A 24,168-nucleotide genomic window follows, 5' to 3' on the forward strand; every position below is an offset into this window, starting at 1 on the left:
ACTTAAAATGACTGAGGCATTATCACCAAAGGCACTTAAACTCTTCTGAAACTTTCATCTGTTCTGATTACGAAAAGGAAAAGTATCTGGCAGAAAGGGACGTAATGACACCTGGTTAAAATAAGCACTTAGGAGGTTGCTTGTTTTTCTTTCTAACCTCGTGCATTTAGAATAATCACAGGTGTTTAAAACAGCAGATAAACACATTGTCATAAGTGACTTCTATTAACAGGGAAGAACAGCCCACGTCTGACAAAGGCAGTCACTAAGCCCAAAGAGCCTCAGTGCTTCCCTTAGCAGTCTCCAGGAACACTGAAACACATTTTTGGAAGCGGCAGGGTTGTTGTTGCCTTCCTGAGAAAAGGTGTTCCGTGACTGCACGCGGAACAGAGATGTGATACGGTATCATTTCTAGCCAGCCTCGGAATCACGTCTCACCAGTGAGTGATGATAACCTATAGAGGAAGAGGGTGTGCAGGTGACCTGCACAAAAGGTCAGCCATTGCTGACATTTTGGACAAGAGTTTCTGAGAAGATTCCTTCCTTGGCCGTGGTTCAGCTCCCAGTAACTTGACTGGGATTTTGCTCGTGGCAAAGGTTTGATGTGTTGTATCTGTAAGGCACTAAAACTGGTGCCAGTCCTTTAGGATACACCCGTACTTTTACGGCCATGCAGATCAAGTGGTTCTTCCCCACCTCTCCCCATTCTTGGCTGATGTATCTGACATGCTTATCTCCAAACTGGATCTCTGAGAGAAGTCAGCTTGTAAAAATCCCTCAGGAAACAGGGAGGCTTAGAGCTGTAAGACAAGTCTGAACAAAACCTGTCCCCTTGGGAAACTTTGACTCCTTCCCATTCTGAGGTCTGCAGGCTGTGCAATGCCGTGCTGTGGGACAGAGGCAGATATGGAGACAGGGAGCAAAGCATGGTCAGAATGGTTGTCCTCTTGCACAAGAGCTTGCTCAAACAGTGCTAAAAACTCCCTTTATGTCTTGCACCATGAGCAAACATGAACTGATTGTCCAGAATATGGAGTGGCTCCTTGTTGGAAAAGACCAAAGCTAAACAAATATCAAAATATTTGTTCAACTTTCCCATTTCTCAAGTGTTCACTGCTCATATTCCAACATTCCTATGTAAATTGTTGTGTCATAGGTAGATAAGAGGCTATACAATTGGAGCTCTGTTTCTTAGGATTTCCCCTTATTCTCCTCACTGGAATTAGGGAGGAGGCTCAGTGACTTCCTCAACATTTATCAGATTTCCCTGTTTATTTAAGTTAATGAAACCCCTTGTTTATTGTCAGGTTCTCAGCTGCTGTGCTGTTAGAGCACCACACTGCTATGGCCTTGCAGTTTCTGTGACTAACCAGTATTTATTCATTACTACCTGGGAATTTTATCATCCAGACCTCTGCAAACACTGAGTCTGCCAAGAAAAGAGGAAGAAAGTAGATGATTTTTATAATTCCTCCCATTGTAAATTATATGCACTCCCCAGAGACAACAATTTGCTGTTGTTGCAAACCACACAGACACCACAACTCAGATACCACTTGCCCTTCTGGGAACCCGTTATGTGGTACAAACTGAAAGGAAATGCTTCCTCTTTTTTCAGCTCTCTATAAGGAAATTAATAAGACACAGTATTGAAGTGAAAACATTTCAACAAGTCTTTATTAGGCACATGAACATAAATAGTTCCATAAATAAATAAATAAATAAACAAACCTTTAAGATAAATTACATTCTTATGCAAAAGGAAATAAATATGCAAAAATAAATAGAAATACATGTATAAATAAAGTGCTTTTTTCTAGACAAGATGTGGATTTAAAATATATGTTTATACCTTCACAACACTAATTCACTATAAATAATATCTTGAAAATGATGACACAAACCCTGATGTGTCAGAATTTTGACATCCCAATTCTGCAAGCTCCCCTTTTTGGCCAGTAGCCCACTGTGAGTGGCAGTGACCCAGGTACAGTTGCTGTTACCTGTCCATGATTTGCTAAAGAGAAGGAGTTGCTGGTCTTTTCCTAAACTGTTAGCAAAAAGGCAGGAGTCATTTAGTGAAAGCTCTGCTGAGCATGCATGCACTGCACTGTTCCAGCTGTGTTTAGCAAAATTTAATCCAGAATCGTCTCTGTACCCTTTCACAAGCCATTTTTTTGCCTGCTTGTCAGGGTGTCACTCCTACCTAAAGACTTAAAGTACTGTTGTCAACTAACTACAAAGCAGGAATCCATATTCTAGATGCTGTTAAAGGGTGAACGTAGGAGGCAGGAGAAGGGGAGCTGCCAGAAGCTGGGTGAGTGTCTCTCCTATTTTTGTCTTGCTGGACGAGTTAGGACATTTTTCTTCTCTGTCTTAGGACACCGTCTCAGGTTTGGGGTTTGCCCTGGAAAGAAAGAAGATGGAACGGGTAAGACTTGCTGGCATCAACTGAAGTCCACCACTTTGTGCTTCTGTGCCCAGGCCCCTGAAAAACTGTAACTGAACCTGAGGGACACTGGTGCATCATGACCTTTTCACAGATATTCACTGGCAGTGGACTTCCATAGTTCGATGCTTCACTTGGCAAATGAAGCCTGATTTTTATCTCCCATGTAACTAAAGGCCATTAGTTTGAAAAGCTGATTGTTACTTTCTACCACTGCAAGCAAGAGAAAACCAATCAGCTAATGCCTGGATTTCCTGAGTAGTTGTGCTGCAGGTTCTCAAAATGCTTCTGTTTTAGGAGAGATGAAGGTTACATTCCAGTGGGATGTGTGGCACAGTAAGGCTTCAGTAGTTAATGCTATAATTAAAGCTCAAAGCAATCACAGTGTTTGTCACAATTAGTGAACACAAACAGTAGTAAGGGCCTGAGGAGACAGAATTTTGGAGCACTGCACACCGTATGTGTCTGGTAGCTCAATTAAAATACCGGTTTTCGATAAGTTGTGCTCATTGAGAAGGAATGACTCACTTGTCTAGAATTGCCTTGATGATCAGCTTCACCCAGGGAGCAGTGGGCTCCAGGCACAATTCTCTGCCATCTTTCAGGGTAGCTCTGCAACAGAAAAGAAAGGAAGGGAAAAGGGCTACTTAGTGAACTCCAGGGCAGTGTCACTTTTGTCTCATAGCATCTTTCTGGGTATACACTGACATGTTCCCCTTTTAAGCTCTATCAATTGAGGCTGTAGTCTAGCATAGTTTTGTTTTTTAAATGGTTTCATATCTTCTCATATCTACTTGTTCGATGCATTAAACCATTTGCAGGACTCTCCCTCTTTTCAAAACTGCTTCTTTTCCCTCGCCAACTTGCTTTGTATTTGTGTTGGTCTTTCACTGAAGGGCTAAATCTTTTCATCTTGATTCAGAAATTGTACTGTTACTGGTTACAGTAAAAGTTCTGGACAATGACCAGATTATATGATTTCTATGCTAATGCTATTTTTTTCATTGACTTGAGTAGAAGGGTGATCATTTTTTTGACCCAACCATTGAAGCTGATGTTTTGATCACTTGCTCTGAATGGCTCTGTGCATTATCTTTTCACGTGCTGGTGGAATTCAGAGTTTTAGAAAGTAATCTGCTGCCTGATGGCCGTGAGTTTGCTGTTCTGCACTCTCAGCAGCTGCGCCAGCCGGCTGGTTACATCACTTCAGAGAACGCTTACACCGTCCTGAGCACAAAATCTGCTTCCTTCATGGCAAGTAACTGTGAGGGTTTTGCAAAAGCACTTACATAACTTCAACATTCTTGCAGTGAGGTCCGCTGGGGCTGAGGTTCACGTTTTGGATGAACTTGGGATGGATGAACCTGGAATGGGTGCCTATGCACTGGCACCGGAGTTCAATGGCTGACCGTGCCTGGGCGTTACCTGGAAAACAAAAACAGGTGGAGTGTTTCACTGTTTCCGCTGGAAGCACAACATGTTCCTTTTGCTGACAGCATTAGGAGAGTTCTTTGCTGCGCTGGTCAGACAGCACAGTCTCTCCCTGTCAGCATTTGCCCTGGCCATCAGACAGGAGAGCTTTAGGAGGGGTTCCTTTACCTTGTGTTCCCACCGCTGAGATCAGGAGCAGAGTCAGGACAGCAGCCACAGCCTTGCCCATCATGATGCAAGAGTGTGTGTTCCTCGAGTCGCCTGGGCCTGGTTCTGTGGTGGGGTGAGCTCGGGCAGCTCCCGGGATGGCGAGTGCTTGTGCTCTGGGGCTGCCCGTGTTTATATCCTGCCTGGCTGCCCTGTGCCCTGCAGCATCACAGCCACGGAAACTCCGAACCTGCGAGATGCTGCTGTGCAGTGAGTCACAGGTGAATGGGCAAGCCCCTTTCCCTTCATGGCCACAACATCCCCTCTCGTTAACACAAAGCACTTCATTGAGTAAAGACAAAAAGAATTGCCCTGTGTGGAGTTTCTAGGGGCTTTGTAATTCTGTATTTCTTGTGATAATTTTCTGACTTTCCTCCACTGGTGGAAGGCATTTTCTCCATTATTTTCCATCTGTGTGTCTTTAGTCTTCTATTTTTATTTTTTTTTTTCATTTTAAGACTTGCTAGAACTAGGAGGTAATAATTGTAGAAATGATAGATACTAGGTCCCCTTGCCCTTATATTACTTTATATTAAAAAATAATTATATTCTGAGATGACATCTGCAGAAACACTGACAGTATGTTTTTTGATAAATTCAAATCTGGCATCACTGGAATAAGCAACAGAATCCAGACTTATTGTTGCACCACTGAGAACCTACAGAACATATTATTATGATATGATGAATTGCTTTGCCTAATAAGCAACAGAATCCAGACTGACTTTGTTGTACCACTGAGAACATACAGAGTATGTTATTATGACATGATGAATTACTTTGCCTAACCTAAGGTGACTTTTTTTTTTTGAGCATGACTGCCTCTTCTGAAGCCTAAACTTCTTAGCTCCTTGCTGCTTTGAATTTGGGCTGAGGAAAGTTCTAAAAGCTGCTCCAGGATTCTGATTCAGAAATAAATTGAGCCACTTTTTCAAATTTGAATTTGACTCTGTGAAAAGAAAGTTTCTTTAATTATAATAAAATAAAAGGAAAAGTGAAGATGGGATCATGAAGAAGGATTATTCAGATACAATCTGAGATGTACAACCATTTTTACTAGCAATATAGACAAATACTAAAACACAAGTGGGCTTTATTTGGGTTAAACAATAAGGAATCCCATTGTTGTTCCTCTGCCACGTAATGGAGAAGTCAAAGGAACAAAGCCCAGGACCAGATATAAATGAATGTAGCTTATTTTTTCTCTGAGTGATCATGAAGGACTTAGAAATTTCCATATGCCAGACTGAATTCCACTTACTATTACTATATCTATCAGTGTCTGACTGTAAATAGCCTTACAGGATGTGTTCTGAATAATAGCCTAGTAAGAACTGCAGCTCTGGGATTAAGCCCGTGGTTTCCCTACCGCTTTCCAGCGTGCCGCCAGCACAGCTGGATTAGCTAACAGGGCACATCAGCACCTAATTACAGCCGTGTGTGTCACACCAGGGGGCTGCCTGGTGAGTGTCCTCTCCAGCCGTGGCCATCGGCAGATGTCCAGGAATGCGTAAGAAAACGCTGAAGTGTCTTTGACACTCATCCCTAGTAGTCTTCCACTACGAGCCTGGTTTCACTTGCTGCCTCCTGATTCTTTTAGGGGGAAACGTGATGTAGGTATTGATCCTTATCCCTGATTTCCACTTCCTTCATAATTCTGTAGGCCTTTATCACATTCCTGGTCAATCTCTTTTTACAAAGAGCTGCTGAGAGCAGCACAGATTGGGTTGTTCATTCCTGCCTCTGGAATTTTTGTTTCCCCCTAACATGCTATTTCCGTGCACAACAAGCTGTTTACAGAAATGCAAGCTGGAGCATCAATGGAAATGTCTTCTGGCCTGCATGCAAGGATGAATTGCATTGCCAGAGGAGTGTGGAATTCTCTTCCAAATAAACCCAGAAAACTGTTATTCCTCTTTAACTTCCCCACTGATTTTCATTATCTCAAAGACAAAATTGTTGTTTCTGTACTCTACATGCAATGAAGCTTTTACCTTTTGTCTTCTTTGTGCAAAACCTTCTGCCTGTTGCGTTTTAAGGAACTGTTATTTCTGCTTTCTTGGTCCAGACAGATCAGATGTTTGTGGCTCTTGTGCCTTTCTACTCAAATGTAAAGAAGGGGCTTAGGTGTTTTACGTTTATCATAGATAACATAATGATGACTGTATAACAAACCTTGATATGGAGCAGTGAGGACAACTGAGCACTGTTCTGGAGGCTGTGCTTTGGCTTGTAATTAAAGAGGTAGTGAGCAGAGTGTTCAGGAGTGGCTTGCAAAAAGCTCAGAGTCAACAAAGATAAAATTCTTCTTGTGGTTGCGGAGAGAATCAGAAAGATGAACTCTGTATGAAAAGATCACGTGTTTTATTGTAAACTGTGTGATTTGGGTGAAAGAGAGGAGCTGCTGTTATTAATTTACAAGGACCTACTTTTGGAGATGCAAGGCGGGTGAATTAAAAGCTGCTGGATTTGTAGTGCACACAGTTTCTGACTGAAGAGAGTCATTCCTAAGCCTTAAATATGACTCTCATAAACAATATCTGGTAGCCTCCTGCTAAATAAACACTTCTTTTGTCATAAGGGTCATAAACACAGTTATTGAGAACTTTTCTTGGCATAAGAGTGCCTTAACAGCCAGCAAGTGATAAGATTTCTGAGTACTGATGAGCTTATTGGCAGTATATGACACAGAGAAATGCAGACTCTCATATGTCCAACTTTGGTCACTGATGTGTGGTACAAAATCCCTGTCCAAATCACATGGCAAACTGGTATGTGCTGCAGTAGTTCAAATCAATTTGGAGGTGCTACAACAGGCGTAAAATTCGGTAATTCCACTTATCAAGGCTTCCACCTCAGTTATGCTGTTGCACAACAAAGGGCAGGAGAGGTACCAGAGTGAAAACACTGGAGTTTCTCAGATCATTTTCTGTGTGCTCCTGCCCAACCTTCCCTGACTTGTGAGTGCCCACAAAATTTACATTTCCTTATGCTCACATGAGCAGTGAAGAATTTTTTTCCCCTGGGGAATCTCTTGTAGTGCCTTGTCCTCATCTCCCTCAATGATTGTTCACTGGTATCTTTAGAAATCATGCCTCATACCTGGAATTTTACATTCAAAGATGTAAAAGATGATTTAGAAATCGCTGAGCAGCTGAGTCAGTCCATGTGACCTGTTGGGGTTTTTTGAAAGAGTATTTGATTCAGCAGGAAAGGGTAGTCCTGCTTGAGCTTTAGATCTCCTGCAGGCAAATTCTTCATATTTTTTTTTATACTTCCATGACCCTGTATGCAAAATCTATCTGACTTGAGAGGGCCAAACAGAGAACTTACTTACAGTGACAAATACCACAAGTCTATGTCTTTTCTCCCTAACTATTCCTTTATTAGATAGCAACAGCCCTCCCAAGATTTTAAGTTTGCCAACTGTCACACTGAATGACTTTTATAAGAGTGACATGGAATAAAGGGCTGTAAGTAGAAGTGCAACCATGAGATCCACGTTTAGTATCTACCTTCTGATGAGCTTCAGCAGTGTCTGAGTCAACCCTCTCCAAAACTATTCATTCTCTTTTGTTTAGTTAACATGCAGTTCTGCAGACCTAACTTGTTTTGCCGAGCCCTCCTTCTCAGGAGAAGGTCACTGAAATTTGTGGGGCTGCCTCCTCCCCTCTTCCTGAAGCTGCCTATCTTTGATATTCACCACCATTAACAAGGGTGGAAATGGCATTTGTTCGTTTCCAGAAGTGCTGGGCACTGGGCAGGAGCTACAAAGGTCACTGTGTGAGTGTTCTAAGAAAGTATTACTTAGTCATAAAATTGCACGGTCTTCTGAGAACCAGGATGAGAGGCAGAGCTCTGCTGTACCGCAGCACTACTTCCTCACAGTGCAGGAGGTGATGCTCCCAGTTCCTGTATTTTCCGTGTGGCCCATGATTCTTGCTGCAGAGAAGCACAATTGCAACATCTATGCTGGTGAATGTTTTTTTCCACCTACACTGCTGGTGAAGTCTCTGGTTTTACAGGCAGGAGAGGCACTTTTGAGTTGTGTCTTGAGAGGACCTGGCACGTCCCTGCAGCACAGACAGGTAGTCCAGCAATACCCACTTATATAACACACCTAAACCCATCACTAGCAATTCTTCCTCTCTCCTGAATTTTCTGTTAGCCAGCTACTTGTCCCATTGTTCATCCTGCTGGCTGTTCTGGATCCTAGTGCTGTGCATTTCATACTCCAGCCTTGCAGCTGGACTTCTAAAATTCACCAGTGGCAGCGCTGAGCTTTGCTTCAGCGGAGTCCCTGAGCTACCAGAAGAACATTTCTGGTTGACTCAGAATTTGATTCCCATTTTTCAGCAGTCTGAAGGAATCCAAAATTGCAGTCCTTTTTTACTGTGCCCTTCGGCTGATCCATAATACAGTGAAAAGCCTTTTGCTGATCAGCTTTGATGGAAAATATCTGCCTTGGTGTATTCCCGGGTTTTCCCCATCCATGTAGTAACTGCATAGGAAATGAAATCATCTCCAGAAAGGGAAGTTGTATTGGAAAAAATAAAAAAGAAAAGGAAGAAAAAGAAGAACTAGACAGGATGCTGCCTGAAGCATGAGCAGGATGTCCAGGCTACTCAACATGCAGCAACCTTTTCAAAGGAATAAGGTGACCACTGCGGTTTAATTGCATTACTTGCATTTTTAAGAAAAAACTAATTGGAGTAGGATTGCTCAGGGACTTCCCAGTATTGCAGTATGCACCATGTATTGTCTTTCTTATTAAACAAATAGCTTTATTCATTAATCATCATAAGTGACTGAAAACCAATTACAATACATGAACAAAAGAGTTACTCAGAAAAATATTTTATTTAATGTAACAGGACCAAGACTTCTAGGACTGAGCAGAAACGGTAGTTGAGAATAAGGAAAGGACTGGAGAAGATACTTAGGAGTAGCACTTGCTTATACTCCCTCCCTGACTCCCTGGCCTCCCCTTTGCCGGCCCATATCCCCTCATCTGTCCCAAAACTAGGAGCTTGTGTTCTAGGTAGCCTTTACCTACTTGAGGGGGGAGGATAAAATAAGGACAGTTTTACCAAAACTATAGTATTTTCAAGCCTATAAACAAAACAGAATTAACAACCCTGTGCTGTATTCTGTGAGTATTGCAGTTCTAATCATCCACTTACTGGTGTAAATCCGGAATAAATTAAAATCAGCGGAGTCACTCTTCAGCATTGGATGTAAATCTGAAGAGAACAAGGTCTTGAACTCAGAGGGAGTGAGATGGTGCAAAGCAGAACAGCTCCTAGGGAGCCAAAAGGAGTTCGTCACCCTCAAATTCCTTGTGTAAGTCCAGACATTTTTTATTCCCAAAGCTTTAGCTCTCTGGAGGAAAGATCAGTCTGAACTGGAGATAGAGGGCTCACAGGCATGCTTTTTGCCTGCACTGAGAGAACAGAAGTTGAACACAAAAGAACTTGGAGAGGAAGGGAACTGCAGCTGCATTTTATCCATGAGGGCCCGTCTCCATCGTGTGGGAAGCCGGCCCCTTGTGGGACTGATGGTCACTGAGCACACTGTGTGTATGTTTACATCATGGGAAACCAAGAGAGCGTTTTTAGCTCCTTAAACAACAACCTCTGACACTGGAGCTGAGGGGAAATGCTCCTGGAGCAGTGTCCAAGCGGAACAAACACATCCTAAGGAATCCACTGCTGGTGTGGTCCCACTGGTCGGACACTGCAGAAACATTGTCTGACTCCACACAAGTAACTCTTTCCTGGGAATTCAGTGCTACTGGTTTATTTACAAGTTGAATGTTTGCCCTTCTGACCGCATGGCCTTGATTTCTGCAGATTGACAATCTGTGTTTGCTTTGTTCTGTGCTCTGTTGATTTTCAGTATTTGCTGTGGAAGAGATCCGTTTCCCCTAATAATAGGTACAGGTAAGGATTTGTGTTGCAGCTGCACCTGAGTTTTCCACTTCTTCCTGCAATTGTTACAGATGCTGGGCAGAGGTTGGGAAGGTCAGCTGCAATGGGAACAGACCCCAGGTCCTGTCTCTTCCCACCCAGTCCTGCTCCTCAAGAAAAAAGAGCAAAGGCAGCACCCCCAATGTCTATTTTTCCTGCTTAATAACACTGTGCTGGAAGGTAATGGTTTTCAGGGAAATCCGACTCATTTTTCTTGTCGCTGGATTTTCCTCTTCTTTCCTTAATTTCATATGGTTTATTTCCTATTTGAAATGGAAAACCCCAGGGAATAATTTACATTATATTGCTTCTTGGCAACTACTGCCATGGAGAACTTCCTTTAACTCCAGCGAATTTTGTAACTCTTCATTGAAAGTCAGCAGCAGGTCAAACAAACACTTCAAGTATGACCTGTTTGCTTTCTCCCACTCCTCACAGCAAACCAGAATACTTATGTGACACAGAGAGTTTGGGAACTTACACCCTGGGTTTTGTCCAAGCACTCATAAGTAGCTCTCTGGATTTTTAAAGGCCCAGTGGTATGAAGACAGAATTCATATTGTTTTAAACCTCCACAGATTGCCTGCAGAATTACAGCCCTTTTGGAAAGCAACTCCATTGGCGTGCAAATTTTCTCAGATTTTGCGAGCTTGGCATTGAAAATACCATTATTTAGCAGTGTAAATGTCTGCCTAACTATCTCAGTATTTATACACTGAATACTAAGTGCATTTGCAATTCACTCTGGTACTTTGGAGGAAAAGATGAAGCTAATCTTTAACTCTTCAAAAGAAAGTGACTGGACAGTTGAAAGGAGTGCTTTGTAATCTCACCTGAACACCTCATCTGAGGTAGATCCTATCTCTCTAATACTGATTTATGTCTGTGGGTGTGACGTTTACCAAACCACCATCAATCAAGATCTGAGCTGGCTGGAACTGTCCCAGTTAGAACTGCAAGTGGGTCTATATCTTTAGCAAGGTGTGTCCTGAACTTGTGAAAGCCCTATCTCCCTCTGCCATTCCTACCCTGTCCTCTCTTCAGTATTAGGCATCAGTGTTCTGTCCTTTCTGGGCTTGGATTCTCTTTGGGTAAAAGGCATCCTCTCCACTTTATTCTAGGAGAAGTATTTGTCATTGGGATTTGAAGAAAGATGTGGAAATTACTCTTATATATCACTGTTTCTCCTACTTGCAGCCCAGAGCTAATTTCCTCTTACAAGAAGTAATGTTATCAGAACCCAGGAATTGAACAGTTTTGTTTAGCGTAAACAGCTGCCTTGCTGTGTGACACGGACCATTAGTGGTCGATACCAAACTCAAACACATGAATATTTAAAGTAGATCAAGGATACAAATCTGCACCAAGGAGTTTGATTTTCCCCAACACCTTTTCCCTGAAGGTCTGACAATACCTGTTTGTTGGGTCCAACCAGTTGAGGTATCCAATCCCAGCACAGTTAATCAGGAAACCATCCACTATGAGCACGGGGCACAGAGCTGAATGTTTAGTCACCCACAGAAAACAATATCCCTTCCCCATTCCTCTAAAGCTTAATAACCTCTGGAGAGCTCAGGAGTTGGTAAGAGTCACTATGAGCCTTGATTCCAGCCAATATTTTACCATTTTCATTTCTGAAGTGGCATGTTTGACTGTCAATCACACATATTGCTCAGAAAACATTACTAATTCTTCTGCAAAAGCCCCATGACTTCAGCAGTTTTGAAGGACAAAGCCTCCTTGGGTAGAAAGATGTCCTCCAGAAGAGTTCTTCATAGACTGTCATAGAGTAAATGTGGAATACAGGAGACCTAGGAGCCTTTCATCTTGGATAAACTTAATGTTTCATCTACTTTTTGGCTTTGATGAGGTTTAAAAAAGTTCTCTCCTGAAAAGGTTTTCCTCATGTGTTCTAGTTTTACTGTTCTACTTAAGGCATTGGGCCGAGTTCAGTTCCACCAAATCCAATAGGACTCTCACAGAACATCAGCACGGCTGCTCCTATATAAATAAATATAAAAAAAAATAGCACTGCTGCTCCTATATAAATAAATATTAAAAAAAAAGGCTGTCTAAAACAGCTTTATTGTTACTGTCCTGTTGACTGCACATTTGGTGCTCATTGCATGTGGAGTGTGATGAGTGACAAAAGCCTTCAGGAGCAGAGCAGGCCCAGCAAACTCAGTGGGGACACCAACAGTTTTCAGGCAGTAGTGGCTTAAAGGTCTGTACCAGTGGTGCTCAGTTGTAAAACACCGTGCAATTAATAGTACATAAGGATTTGGGTTGCACTTTAGTGAGGGACATATGACAGTATTTTTTATCAGGGAATGGTTACTAAACCACAGTTTGAAAACAATTTCCTTCCACTTAATGTTGCAAGATGAGCGGGATGTGCACTTGATGACTTGAGCATCACTGTTCACCTTTCACACAAATTCCTGAAGTACATTATAGTGGTGTGGGAAAAGGAATAGATACAGGTCACTCCTGAACTTGTAGCCTTTTGTTGTAATAAACTTTAGGTAATAAGGATTCCATTTTAAGGTGAAATGCCACCTCCTTGGAGCACAGGTACTCTCACTGAGCAGTGAGAGAATTGGACAGGAAGGGGGAAATGAGTTCTGGAGTAAAGTTGTGCAGCCTTGTTGAAGTTTTCAGTCTTTTATGCCCAGTTTCAAGATAGGGCTCCATTTATCATCAAGCGTTGAAGTCAATATACGTTCAGAATAAAAAAGCTGATATATTCTTTGCTGCCCTGGCATAAACAACCCCGCCATGATAGACAGTCAGATCCTGTCCAAATATTTCTAAAACCTGTCCAAACAAAAAAAGTAGTACTTTGCATCATGTACTTTCTTGATTTGGCATTTTGTGATCCCTGTTTACAAAGTCGTGTGTCATGTCCTAAACTCATCCCAGTGCACTGTGAAAGGAATGCTTGTAATTCCATATAAGCCAGTGCATGTCCTATCCTTTTCACAGCCCAGTCCGAAAGGAAATGCCAAACATCATGGTAATAATCATTTACCAAAAGAAATTCCAGATGAAAAGCGTGGGTCTGTAGCAGAAGGCATAAAGGCAAAGTAGCTTGGTTTTTAAACACATTTTTTGAGTACTTATGTGATTTTTTGAAAGTAAGAAGTGGAAACCAGGTGACAGAAGTTCAGACAACAAAAGAATTGCTTTTCTTCTGGAATTACTAAAAATCACATTTTACTGTGTAGGCAGAACATTAAGGCAAGTTGTGTTGCACCATGGTGAGTGCCTCGGAGTCCCCCTTGATTGCCTGTCTTTATTTCTTTGCAGAATCAAAGATATTTCCCAGTCAACAGCTATTGTGCTGTTTTTCTATGACTTGGACAAATTAACCCAGAAAGGATTAGTGGTTCTCATTAAGATGCAGTCAAATCACAGTTTCAGTGGAGGACTTTTGGGACTGACTTTGGGTTTTGGGAATTGGAATGAGCTGAGATTTCTGAGGTGCTCATCATTACAGACAGTTTTTTTCATTGCAGTGCCGTCATTTTGCTTTTGGGGTGATTCTTTTTTTTTTGAGAGGGTCCCATTTTGTAATCTGACTCTATGACAGTGGTAGTGAAAGAACTGAGGAGATGGTGCAAAAGCTGCACTGCAGAAGTGGGAAGGAGAGGCCAGGGCTGAGGAAGGAATAAAAACATCTTAATGGCTTCCCCAAAACTGTGTGTCTCAATTAGTGTAACAACACAGTCTACAAAATGATTTACGGTGATCCACTGTCTGAAGGACCAGACACGCTGTATTAGCTGGCAGATAATTTCTGGAGGATTAGCAGCAGTTGCTCTAAAGCCTTAACGAACTAAGGCACCGTGAAGTTCAGTTATACGACACAATGGAACTACAGGGCATAATGCCATTTTTATCACGGAACGAAAGCCTTCATTTTGAGGCAAGTTCAGTCACGTTGGCTCTTCCTGCTAGCAGCAATGGGTGTAAGTTATGGCAGTGTTGGATATCTCTGATAACATGTTGAATCCATGAACCTCAGCAGCAGCCAGGGAGGGGACCAGGCACTAAGTGCTGTTAGGAAGCAGTCAGACCATACTGGGACTATCTCCAGTGCACACCTCCTATCCCAACTGGAGCACTGCAGGTGGAGTGTGGTGCTGCATGGAACTGTGATGGTATAAAGGGAGAACAGGCAGGCTGGAGGCACAGGAGCTGCTGTGGCCCAGGATGAGTGGCTCACAGACATGCCTCCTGTCTTTCCTACTGTGACCATGTCTCCCTGGACTGTTTGCCTGCAAAAGGCAATGCTGGTGCATTGGAGCTTTGCTGGTTTTCAGGGCCTCATTCTCAAACGCATGAACCAGCCCTCACTCATTTCAAGTGAATCACTGAGGGTACATCCAAAGGCCATTTTCGCGTCATTCTTGTACTTGGAGGCAGGAACTTGCTAAAGAGGTCCAGCAAGACAATTGAATCCTCCCTGCACCATGTTGCAATCTCCCAGGGTTGCACAGTGTCAGCCCTGTGTACGGAGTCTCCTCTGCACTAATGGCACACAAGCAAGGACGCTGTCATTTTGAAAGAGCCGTGGTGGTCCCTCTTTCAGGCCAGCAGGCCAGCATCCTGCCCAGGAGCAGGAATCAGCACTTTGATGTTTCTGCTCAGTGAGAGTGCCTGTGCTCTGAGGAGGTGGCATTTCATCGCTGCTCAGCCTGAGTTCCTGGTGGAGCTTATTAGTGGGTTGAGAGTTATGATCTGTGTCTGTAAGAGGATCAGTAAGTGGATGCATTAAATCCTCTTTTCCCCCACAGTCCTAGCAGCCAGCACACTTAGAAAAGCCAGGAATGGCAAGGAGTGTACCTGCAGGGTGTCCAGCAGCACATGCAGTCTTACCAGATGGCACCTTAGAGCCCTTGGTACAGGGCTTGCCATGGGCTGTAAGACTGCAGCACCAGCAAGCATCCCATGCTCCTATTTTGTAAGTGTATCTGGAATAATGGGCTCCTTATCTGCAGCCAAGCTTTTGCACACTCTCCCAGTAAAAATGAATAATGGTAGTGGTGACTGAGCCCTGAGATGCTCTGCACACTGTCCTGCTGCTGAGCCACAGCTCTCCAGAACGGGACAGAGCCTTTCAACACCCTCCAGCTTGCACAACCAGCAGCTACTTGCTTTTGTCCCAGGAGGCAAAGAAGAGGCCTGAATCACAAAGCTGAGATCACAGTGTGGATCTGAAGCTCACATTCCCAAATATTCCATTTCCATGTGGATAATGTGGATATTTGAACCCAGAAATTTTGTCTAAGGATATGACATCACATTGTGATGTGCCTATTTTCTAGTTGGTGTTACCTGGTAGGGGATGTGATGTTAACATTAAATATGAAAGTTCCACAAATTGAAGCTCCTTGTCTCCCGGGAGATGTGTTGGAGCTACCAAGACCTCCTGAATCATTTGTATGGTTCAGAAAAAGAAATATTAAAATATACAGTATGGAAAAAAGGTTAGTTTTAAGGCCTTGAGAACAGCATGATTGATATTTTAATTTTATTAAAGAATATATACACTTTAAAAAAAACAGGAGCAGAGGGTTGCCATGGGTTATGTGATTAAATAAAGAATTGGCACAGTTCTCAAATACAAGTGGTACAGAATTTGGACAATGTAAGTGAAACTGTGTTCCTTTTTCCAAAAGTAGGATTTGGGAGGTACCAAGTATACTTGAAAGTATGGATTTAGAAGACCTTTGAACAAAACATCACCTTAATTCTGTATGTTTTGTGAGAAATGAGGCAAATTATGGGTACAAGCTTATCTTTAACATTTCAGGCACTTTAACCCTTTAAAAGGGAATCCTGTAAATCTGTAAGTCAGAAAAATAGTGTCTTGCTCTCTACCTTTCTGGAGTAAGTCTACCTTATAATCCTTTGGAAAGGATTCAAGCAAAATATTTCACCCTCATTGCACTTCATAAACAAATTAACTGACACAGAAAAAAAGGATTTGAAGTGGATTATGGTTTTGCTCCACACCTTAGAGCCAGGAAATTCAACCACAGGTGACACACTGGTTTCCAGTGCGGGCTGTTTTGTTTTCATTGTAGTGGCTCTTACAGACGCTGTCTGGGAGCTGATCTTCCTGCCTCAAGCTGACGCAGGTTGCACTCCTAATGAAGGATTTGCATGATTTGTTTCTCTTCTGCATTATTTGGCCTAACACATTATTGGGGATTACAAGGGTCTTATTCACCCCACTGAAGTCACTGACATGATTTCCCTGTCCCACTTGTGTAATCTGATATTTTTGACCTCATTTCACAGGTGTTAAGAAGATCCCTGAACTGAAAAACACTACCAAGACTTCCTGCTGGTATGTGCTGCGCTCCTTTTGTGTGTGCATCCTGCACCAGTCTTTTGACTAGAGAGGTTGAATGGTTCTGTTTTAGAAGGTGTGAAAGAAGTGGACATAATAAGCATCTGATCATTTCATGACCATCAGAGCCCATGGTAATGTTTTACTTCAAAAGGCCAGATGAAGCATTAGATGAGTAGACACCAGTAAAAAGGGGATGTTACAGGAGGAGAATCTTGTTACTTACATAGGAACTAGATTCACAGAATCCACTTGAAAGCATCTTTATGAAAACAGATTGTGAAGCAAAGCGTCTCCCCTGCTATTACATGAATTTAAAAGTGTTTAAATATTTTTACATTTATTTTCAATTAATATCAACATAATTTTTTACATCTTCAGTGAGAGAGCACACAGGAAATACTATCAGGAATCAGTGCTCACTGTTGTGGCAAGTGGGTGAGTTACAGCAGGGGAATATTTGGGCCCAGCAAGGACCGGCTGTGCCCTGAGGGACTGGGAGCCAAACACCCTGACCCTGCTGGCAGGGCAGGGACCCCACTGCCCAGGCTCCTTCCCACAGAACCCCTGCAAGCAGTTCAAAAACAGGAAAAGAGTTCAAAACCAGGAAAAATGCCAAAGCCCAAGCTTAAATGGGCTTCTGGGCCCTTGGGCAAGAAGGGGTGTTTAAGAGTGTCCCAGGTGAAGCTCAGAAAGGCAAATTGCTAGAGGAGTTTGACAAGATCATTTAAGAAATCAGTGTGTAATACCTTCTGTGACCTTTCTGGATGTCTGTCTGATTTCTTCCTACATCTTCCAAACAGAAAAAATCTCTATGTAAATATTTTCTGAACAGCAAAGGAAAAAGACAGAGGTTTTCCTTCCAGTTATGGCACAGCAGTAAAGCCCTGGCTGAATCTCTTGGCCTTTCATCTTTAAATGACAGCTGAGCTTTAGAGACATGTCCCTGAGTTTTTGAAATTGTGTCCAACATATGTTTCCATGTAAACAGGCCTTTGTTACTCTCCTGTGAGGTTCCCTGCTCAGTACCAGACACTGAAGGATTTTAAATCACGTGTACTTGCTCTGGGCTTGATCTTCTGTCCCTTGGCAGTGGTGGCAAAATTTCCCAGTGTGCTTCATGGTCCAGTTATCTGCTACAAATGCCTTAGGTTTTGCTGAAAGCTTGGAAGTGGCCTGATTTTTTTAGAATGCACCTTCTGTTGTTATTGTAAGCCAGGTATATTTGAATTTCTGGTATTCAAAATCATGTCATCATTCATAAAAGTCCTTGTCCATGGATTTCGCCATTCCTTAGGTTTTTAATATTAGTACTTCTGTCACTAATGATGAAATTTTAGACTAAATTTATTCATACTCCCAAATCAGAGGTGTTCCACAGAGGCAGCTCCTTGCTATTAGCAGCCAGTGCACATTTTTTTAGAGAAATTGGAATGAAGGAAGTATTTCCCCTACCCCATGCCACCAAAAACAGGCACCATGAAATTAAGTATTTTCCCCCCACATTTTGGTCTAGTATTTATTTTTGAAAAAGATGCAATACACTCTTTGGGCACATTGATAGCACCAGGAGCACTGTCAGTGAAATACATGAGAAATGTAGAATAAAACCTAAAATATAATGGTTGTCTCTCCTAGAGAGGCTTTGAACTGCATGTTTAAAGGCTATCCCATGTATTGTAAGCATCTGCCATGATACAGTGTCCAAACATGGACTTGAATTGAATTCTTGAGGACTTTTCTTTGAACGGGAATAGAACAAACTGATGCCCATGTGATTTTCAGAACTGGTGACAAAGAGGTACTCATATTTAATTTTATGAGAAACAGATTAATTTCTGTTAGAGGAAACACAACCACTGAAAGCAACCTGCAGGAGCAAGTCCCTGCACGCACAAACCACTCAGGAAATAGCAAGCTGTTGACTGGCTAACTGGGCCTTTTCCTAGAACACAAGTGCCGTGTTGTGTCCTTAGTCTAGCTGGAAGTTTGTGCTTCAGATATTTTGCTGTGTCTGTGTCAGACACATCAGCCTGAACCTGGAAATTGTCAGGTTATCCCCGTGGGTCAGAACCGGTCGGAAGCTGCCATTCAGCAGCCCCAGTGCCAACAGTGTCCAACAGACAGGGAGTACAGCAGCCAGGATGAGAGGTAACATCTACACTTCCTGCAGGTATTCCAGTGTTGGGATGCCTCCCAATACCAGTAGCTCAATCATTTTAGGTGCTCGCAGATGCAGTCAATAAGATCCAGCCCTATTTATGTGGTTACAATATTTAATGGGAGAGGACATTCTGTTTCCTTGCAGTTAACTCATAAATCTGCAAGGTAAAAGAGAGGCTATTTCCTGTTCACAACAAGGGCAGAAGCAGCCTCTTGCCCTTAAGACAGAAAAGGTCAGAGTGGCCATGTCCATTTCTTGTTTTGTCCAGGACTTGGCATTTTTGTTCTAGATTTTTTCCTTTAATATTTGGCTTTCCTGAGAGGATTGCAATTTCTCTTTACAAGTGCTTCACTAGTAACTTCAAGCAAGCAGTAGCCTGAGTATCACTTCAGTTTCTTTGTCCAGGACCAGTTTTCTTTCCTGCCCTTGAACCACTGTAGCATTTATGACTTAAACTGAATCTCTCGTGCCCCTTTTCTGCTCTTATTTCTTGTGCAGGAAGATCTAAAAATATCCCTGACTCTGGACTCATTTTCCGTTTCACATCAGCTCCTGCGTTCTCAGATCCAGCACGGGCACGCCTTTGGCAGGGAAACGCTGGTGCGGTTGTTCTGCATGTGCTGTGCAGCGTGTGAGAGGCAGCTGTACCTCAGTCCATCCTTCTCTGTTCTGCCCCAGGTCACCCCCGTAAATCGCAGCACAGTAGCATGTAACTACAGCGCTGCTTTAGGCGAGCTGATCGGGAAGTCAAGGTCTTCCCGCGTGTCTTTCAGCCAGGAGTGTAAGGCAGCAGTAGCTACGCGCGGAAAGCCCTTCTCCCGGGAACACGCTCCGAGGTTCCTGCGCGGGTACCGCCGGAGCGCTCCGGGGCGTTACGCGGGCGAGCAGCAGCATCTGGTGTCCGAATGTGGTACAGCAGCCTCGGCGCTGCGCTCGGGGAGACGGTTCAACACCAAACCCAAAACCTGCCTGTCTGACCCTGCGCTGGCCGCGTATATCAAGTTCATTCCACCCGAGTTATGTACAGACTTAGGCACGAGAAGGTTTTGCTGCTCTGAGTAGTGACTGAAGTTGCTCCGCACAGTTATCCCTAACTGTGATCACATTAACATTATTAGATAAGATCAAAAGGTCACTGATGGGACGATTGATACATGCTGAACTGTACTCGTATTGTATGTGAAGAGTTTTAGAGGGCAAGGAGAACTGTTTCCTCTTCGTACATAACTCAGCTCTCAGAGATATAAGTTTTCACCTTCCTTATTAATTTCATGTTGGACAGCACAGGTCCCACAGCTCTGTGGGACTTCCACCACCTCTCTCCAGTAACAAATCTGACCATTATTTAGTCCTGCCTTCTGTTTCTAACCTTTTATTCTTCTATGAGTCATTTCTCCTCTCCTTTCTCAAGGGATCTTTAGTGATGGACATTGGGGCCAGGGTATCCTTGCCACCTGGGTCCCCTTTCAGCAGGATCCTGAGAGATCCTGAGCCACAGTTTTTGCCATCAAAAGCTGAGTAAACCCTTCCCCATGCTTTTAGGTGTAGTCCTGTGTTCAGTGTCTTCATCCTTTGTTCTGATTTCTGCTTATTTTCCTGGTAAAGGCAACCACTTACTGGCCTGTAGTTTTCCAGAGTTTCAGAAGACTTTAAAACTGAGTACTTTTCAAGCCCGGTCCCAAGGCAGGTGTAAATGAGAGGTTTGGCATCAGCTATGTTTTATTTCTACATGTAGCATGCTGGAGTCAGTGTATATTTCATGTTTTCCTTTGGACATTCCTTAAGCCTTGGAAGTTCTAATAGCCTCCTTAACACTTTAATTACGTGGGCCCTTAAAACATCTTTCCAACATAAATATAACAGTTGTTTTTTCTGCACTCAACAGAGCATCTCACAAGGGGGTGACTGATACACAAATGCTGACAGCTCTGACAGTCGTGTCACCAGTGGGAGAGTACCTTTATTTCAACTTCACCACGTTAAATACAGACTTTTGTCAAAATTAATTCTTCAGCCAACATAAGAAGGATATGGACCCGCTGGAGTGAGTCCAATGCAAACCAGTCTATGGTTCCATGGAAGCGCTGCGGGCTTGGGATGGCGCCGTCTTGTGGTGCTTTTGCGGCACTGCAACCTAATTAGACCCAACAGTCTTGGCCTCTATCACAGCACTGCTGGCTTCAGTTTGATATAATTATTAGTGCTTATATTGCAATAGTGGCTTTTTTATGGATAAAGGCTAACAAATGTGTCGTCAGGAACGTTTATAGTCTAAACAGTTACGAAAAGGTCGAGTACTAAGGAACTAGCTCAGTGTGAGATAAGGAGTTGGCATATGACATAACTTTTGTTACATCATCTCTATATCAAACTTTTGAATATAATGGCATTTATTCAGTTTATGTACCAGGGAAGACTTGCAATAACATGTTTTTCTGGAAACTGACTTGCTGGAAAATAGAGCTAAAGAAAAACATAAGAAATTAAGATAGGCAAGCCAAGGGAGAGCTGGGAGACATTAGATTCACAAGAACTCCTAACAAAATCCAAGTGACATTTTTTATTTCAACATGTAAATTAAGTATAAAATATACACTTTGCAAGACAACTTTTAAGTTACAAAATTTTAATTCCCAGGTGAGGCAAGCCAGGATCATTAAGGTGAATCACTGCCCTCAGAGCACTGACGGAGAGAGATCTTGCTTCTCCTTTTCCACCATGGAGATCTGCATGTGTAATTCCTGTACAAAGTCTGTTACACTGGGAAAAGGCATATCCTGTACCTGGCAGGGCCTTCCTCAGTGCTGGGGGAAGTGGAAGCAGGAGGATCCAAGCCCAGAAGAATGTCACCTTTGATGGCATTTCAGGTGACAAGGGCAGCTGTCTCTGACCAGCAAAGATTGTCCCTCTTTGGAAAACACTGTCACTTCAGTGCAAACCTGTGATGCTGGATGTCAGGAGTGATGCCAGGCTTAAATATTCACATCGATCTTGTAAAAATGTTTGTTGGTGTGTGAGGCTTCGATTTCAGGGTATTTCACTAGATAATCCTTCACTTGTCACAAAAGTGTCAGAAATGCTGAAATGTATTGCTGTAAATAAAGGCTTGAAAATTCAGCGGCAACTCTTGCAGCGCTTTGAGCTGACAGCAGCACACAGGTGCTCTGTGACGTGAGCATTCAGCTCCCTGGCCATATCCCTCCGGGAGTCAGCTGGACATTTACTCCTCAGATGCAGTTCCTGTTTCTGCAATAATTTTGGCATAACATTTCATGCCTGAAACTGCTTCCATTCCTGCACCTGTTAGAACCTGTGCTCTCTGCACAGATCAGGGCGAGCTCAACTTCCAGCTTAGAGTCCTAAAGACACTTTTATTTCTATGCAGCCATTTAGCTGATTGACCATCCTCTTGTTGGACACTGCCACATATGTCACCCAGCAGGCTGTGGTTTTCTGTGTGCATTGTAAAAGCTGGGACAATACCATCCCAGCAGTTGAATCTGCATTCCCTGTGGGCAGCTTGTTCAGATTCTTCACTTGTAAGGACATGTGTACTGGCTAGAAGCAAAGTATTGCTCACGGGGCTCAGAATGACAGTTTCAGACGGATAAATTCCAAACTGGAAGACACACCCTCCAAACCACTGTGCAGGGAAGAATCTTTCCAGAATTTCAGCATCTCCTAAACAGCTATTGACTTGTTTATGTTGCCTTACATGGGCACTGGCAGAGCTCATAGTCCAAATCAGGTAGTGGTTGGATATCCCACCATGTTCCATGTGCTTCTATTCTCATCTGGACTTTTTTTTCCAAAGCGCTTCTAGGCCAGAAAGACATTCAGATGCCCTCAACAATTAGATCAGATTTTAGCCCTGTTAATTCCCATAAAACCTAGTGTAGGTTGTAAATGTCAGAGCCAGGCACTGGCAGGGTTTTGGCCCTTCAAAGTTAGAGGCACTATTGTTTCCTCCAGTGCCACTGAAATGCCACCGCCTCTGCCCTCAAGGGGACACATAAGTGCCACCCTGTGCTCTAGGATCCTACTCAAAAGCATTTGGGCCTTGAATATCTGAGTGAGAAGAAAAATGTGATCCATACAATTGGACACTCAGGAGAAGAAGAATAGGAATGTGACGCAGTAAGTATATAAACGTATTTACTCTTGGTAAAACGTGCTCGACAGCTGAATGCCCCAAGGGATTGTTTGATATTGTAATGGAAAAGCAGCATTATGGAAGGCCAGGAGCAGTGCAGAGCAAGCAGCTGCAGTGTCTGAGGGGTGATTTTCAGTGAGGAGACTGAGCAGAGTTGAGGAATGTCTGTGTCAGAGGGTGAACTTTCTTAGAGAGGAAGTCACAGTGGTCTGCTCAACCCACCTAGCCCAGGGCAGAGCCTCGGTGAGTCAGCCCTGACCTGTTCTGCTTTGCACTTTCTCCTTCACAGTGTTGTCTGTGCTCCTGTGAGATTTTCAAGAGGAAATTCATAAATAGGTGCCAGGGATGCTTCTAGATCATCTGCTCTACTGTCTCGTTAGATGTCTAATGCAGTACACAAATTACATGGTCAGTTCTCTGAACAGTTTTTCTGATGCATGTCAGAGCTGTTGCTTGCTGACTGTCACTTTCAATATTCATTATAGAGACACGTTTCAAGTGCCAGATGTTGCTGGTTTTACAGCATCCCAGCAGTTTGGAGTATCACTGGAGTGGTTTGTGCTCAGCAGCACACAGTGCAGCGCTGTGTGCCCTTCAGAGCCAGGACGTGTGGTGTGAAGAACGTCTGCACTGTGCAGGGGTTGTGAGCTCAGGAGCCTGGGCTGCTCAGACACACCGTGACTGCCACACATTCCCCTGTGCCCAGCAGCCTGTGATCCCTTGCTCCATAACCACAGAGCTAAAACAAGAGAGGGCTGTTCCTCATGCTTTTATTGCACTAATTGTTACATAGGTAAGGACCACTGAAACATATTTCAGTTGTTTTGCTGCAGGGACAAACTGTCCCCTCGTCTGTACAGGAGAAGCTCTACTGTGTAGTACTTTTCAAATTGAATCCCCCCATTTGTACATAATTTGTACATAAGGCAACATAAACAAGTCAATAGGGGTTTTCTATCTTGAAGACAGAATCGTCCAGATATAGAGTGACTTACAAAAAAAAATGGAGGAAATTACATTTCATGGACTTAAGAAAAATCTGTGTATGGAAACACTGAGTGTGAAGGAGTTACAGCTTGTAAGTGCTGTGCAAGTTGGCTGGGTGTGATAAGGTGGTGATTTTACTCCTGGCTGAGCTGTAATGGCTGACAAGCTGTATGACTGTAGCTCTTTGGGACAGGGCAGTTCGTTCTGGTTCTGCCCTCTATGGAATTTTGTAGCTCCAGGCAGTGAAAATCCTGTGTGCGTTTCTGAAGTCTTATAATATTTCATGGATGACTTCATGGGTGTGGATAATCAATGCCAGGCACGAGGCATGACTAAAGGTGTTCCAGATGCTCAGGTTGGACCTGCCCATCCAGCAGTGGCTCACAAAGATAATGAGAGTGAGACTGGCAAGCTGCTTTCCATGCAGGCAAAGGTCAGTGCCTGACA

General features: G+C 43.2%; 2 protein-coding genes across 3 annotated transcripts in view; one reads left to right on the forward strand and one right to left on the reverse strand.

Moving 5' to 3' along the window:
- The window catches only part of RASSF6 (Ras association domain family member 6), a 72,117-nt gene that overhangs the window by 28,994 nt on the left and 18,955 nt on the right, over positions 1-24,168 (forward strand). Inside the window, exon 6 of one of the 2 annotated variants that reach the window (XM_018084651.2) lies at positions 16,366-16,414. The exons of the other annotated variant lie outside the window; for it this stretch is intronic. The gene's annotated coding sequence lies outside the window, so the exon portion shown is untranslated. The remainder of the gene's footprint in view (positions 1-16,365; positions 16,415-24,168) is intronic. 2 annotated transcript variants of the gene reach the window in all.
- LOC103762612 (interleukin-8) lies at positions 2,377-4,112 on the reverse strand. The gene is made up of 4 exons (XM_008929289.2): positions 4,049-4,112; positions 3,739-3,874; positions 2,978-3,061; positions 2,377-2,407 (listed from the first exon to the last, which is right to left on the reverse strand). The coding sequence occupies exons 1-4, from the start codon at positions 4,110-4,112 to the stop codon at positions 2,377-2,379; spliced, it is 315 nt and encodes a 104-aa protein (XP_008927537.1).

This window comes from Manacus vitellinus, unplaced genomic scaffold (assembly GCF_001715985.3).
Source record: "Manacus vitellinus isolate BGI_N305 unplaced genomic scaffold, ASM171598v3 scaffold_73_pilon, whole genome shotgun sequence".
Taxonomy (NCBI): Eukaryota; Metazoa; Chordata; class Aves; order Passeriformes; family Pipridae; genus Manacus; species Manacus vitellinus.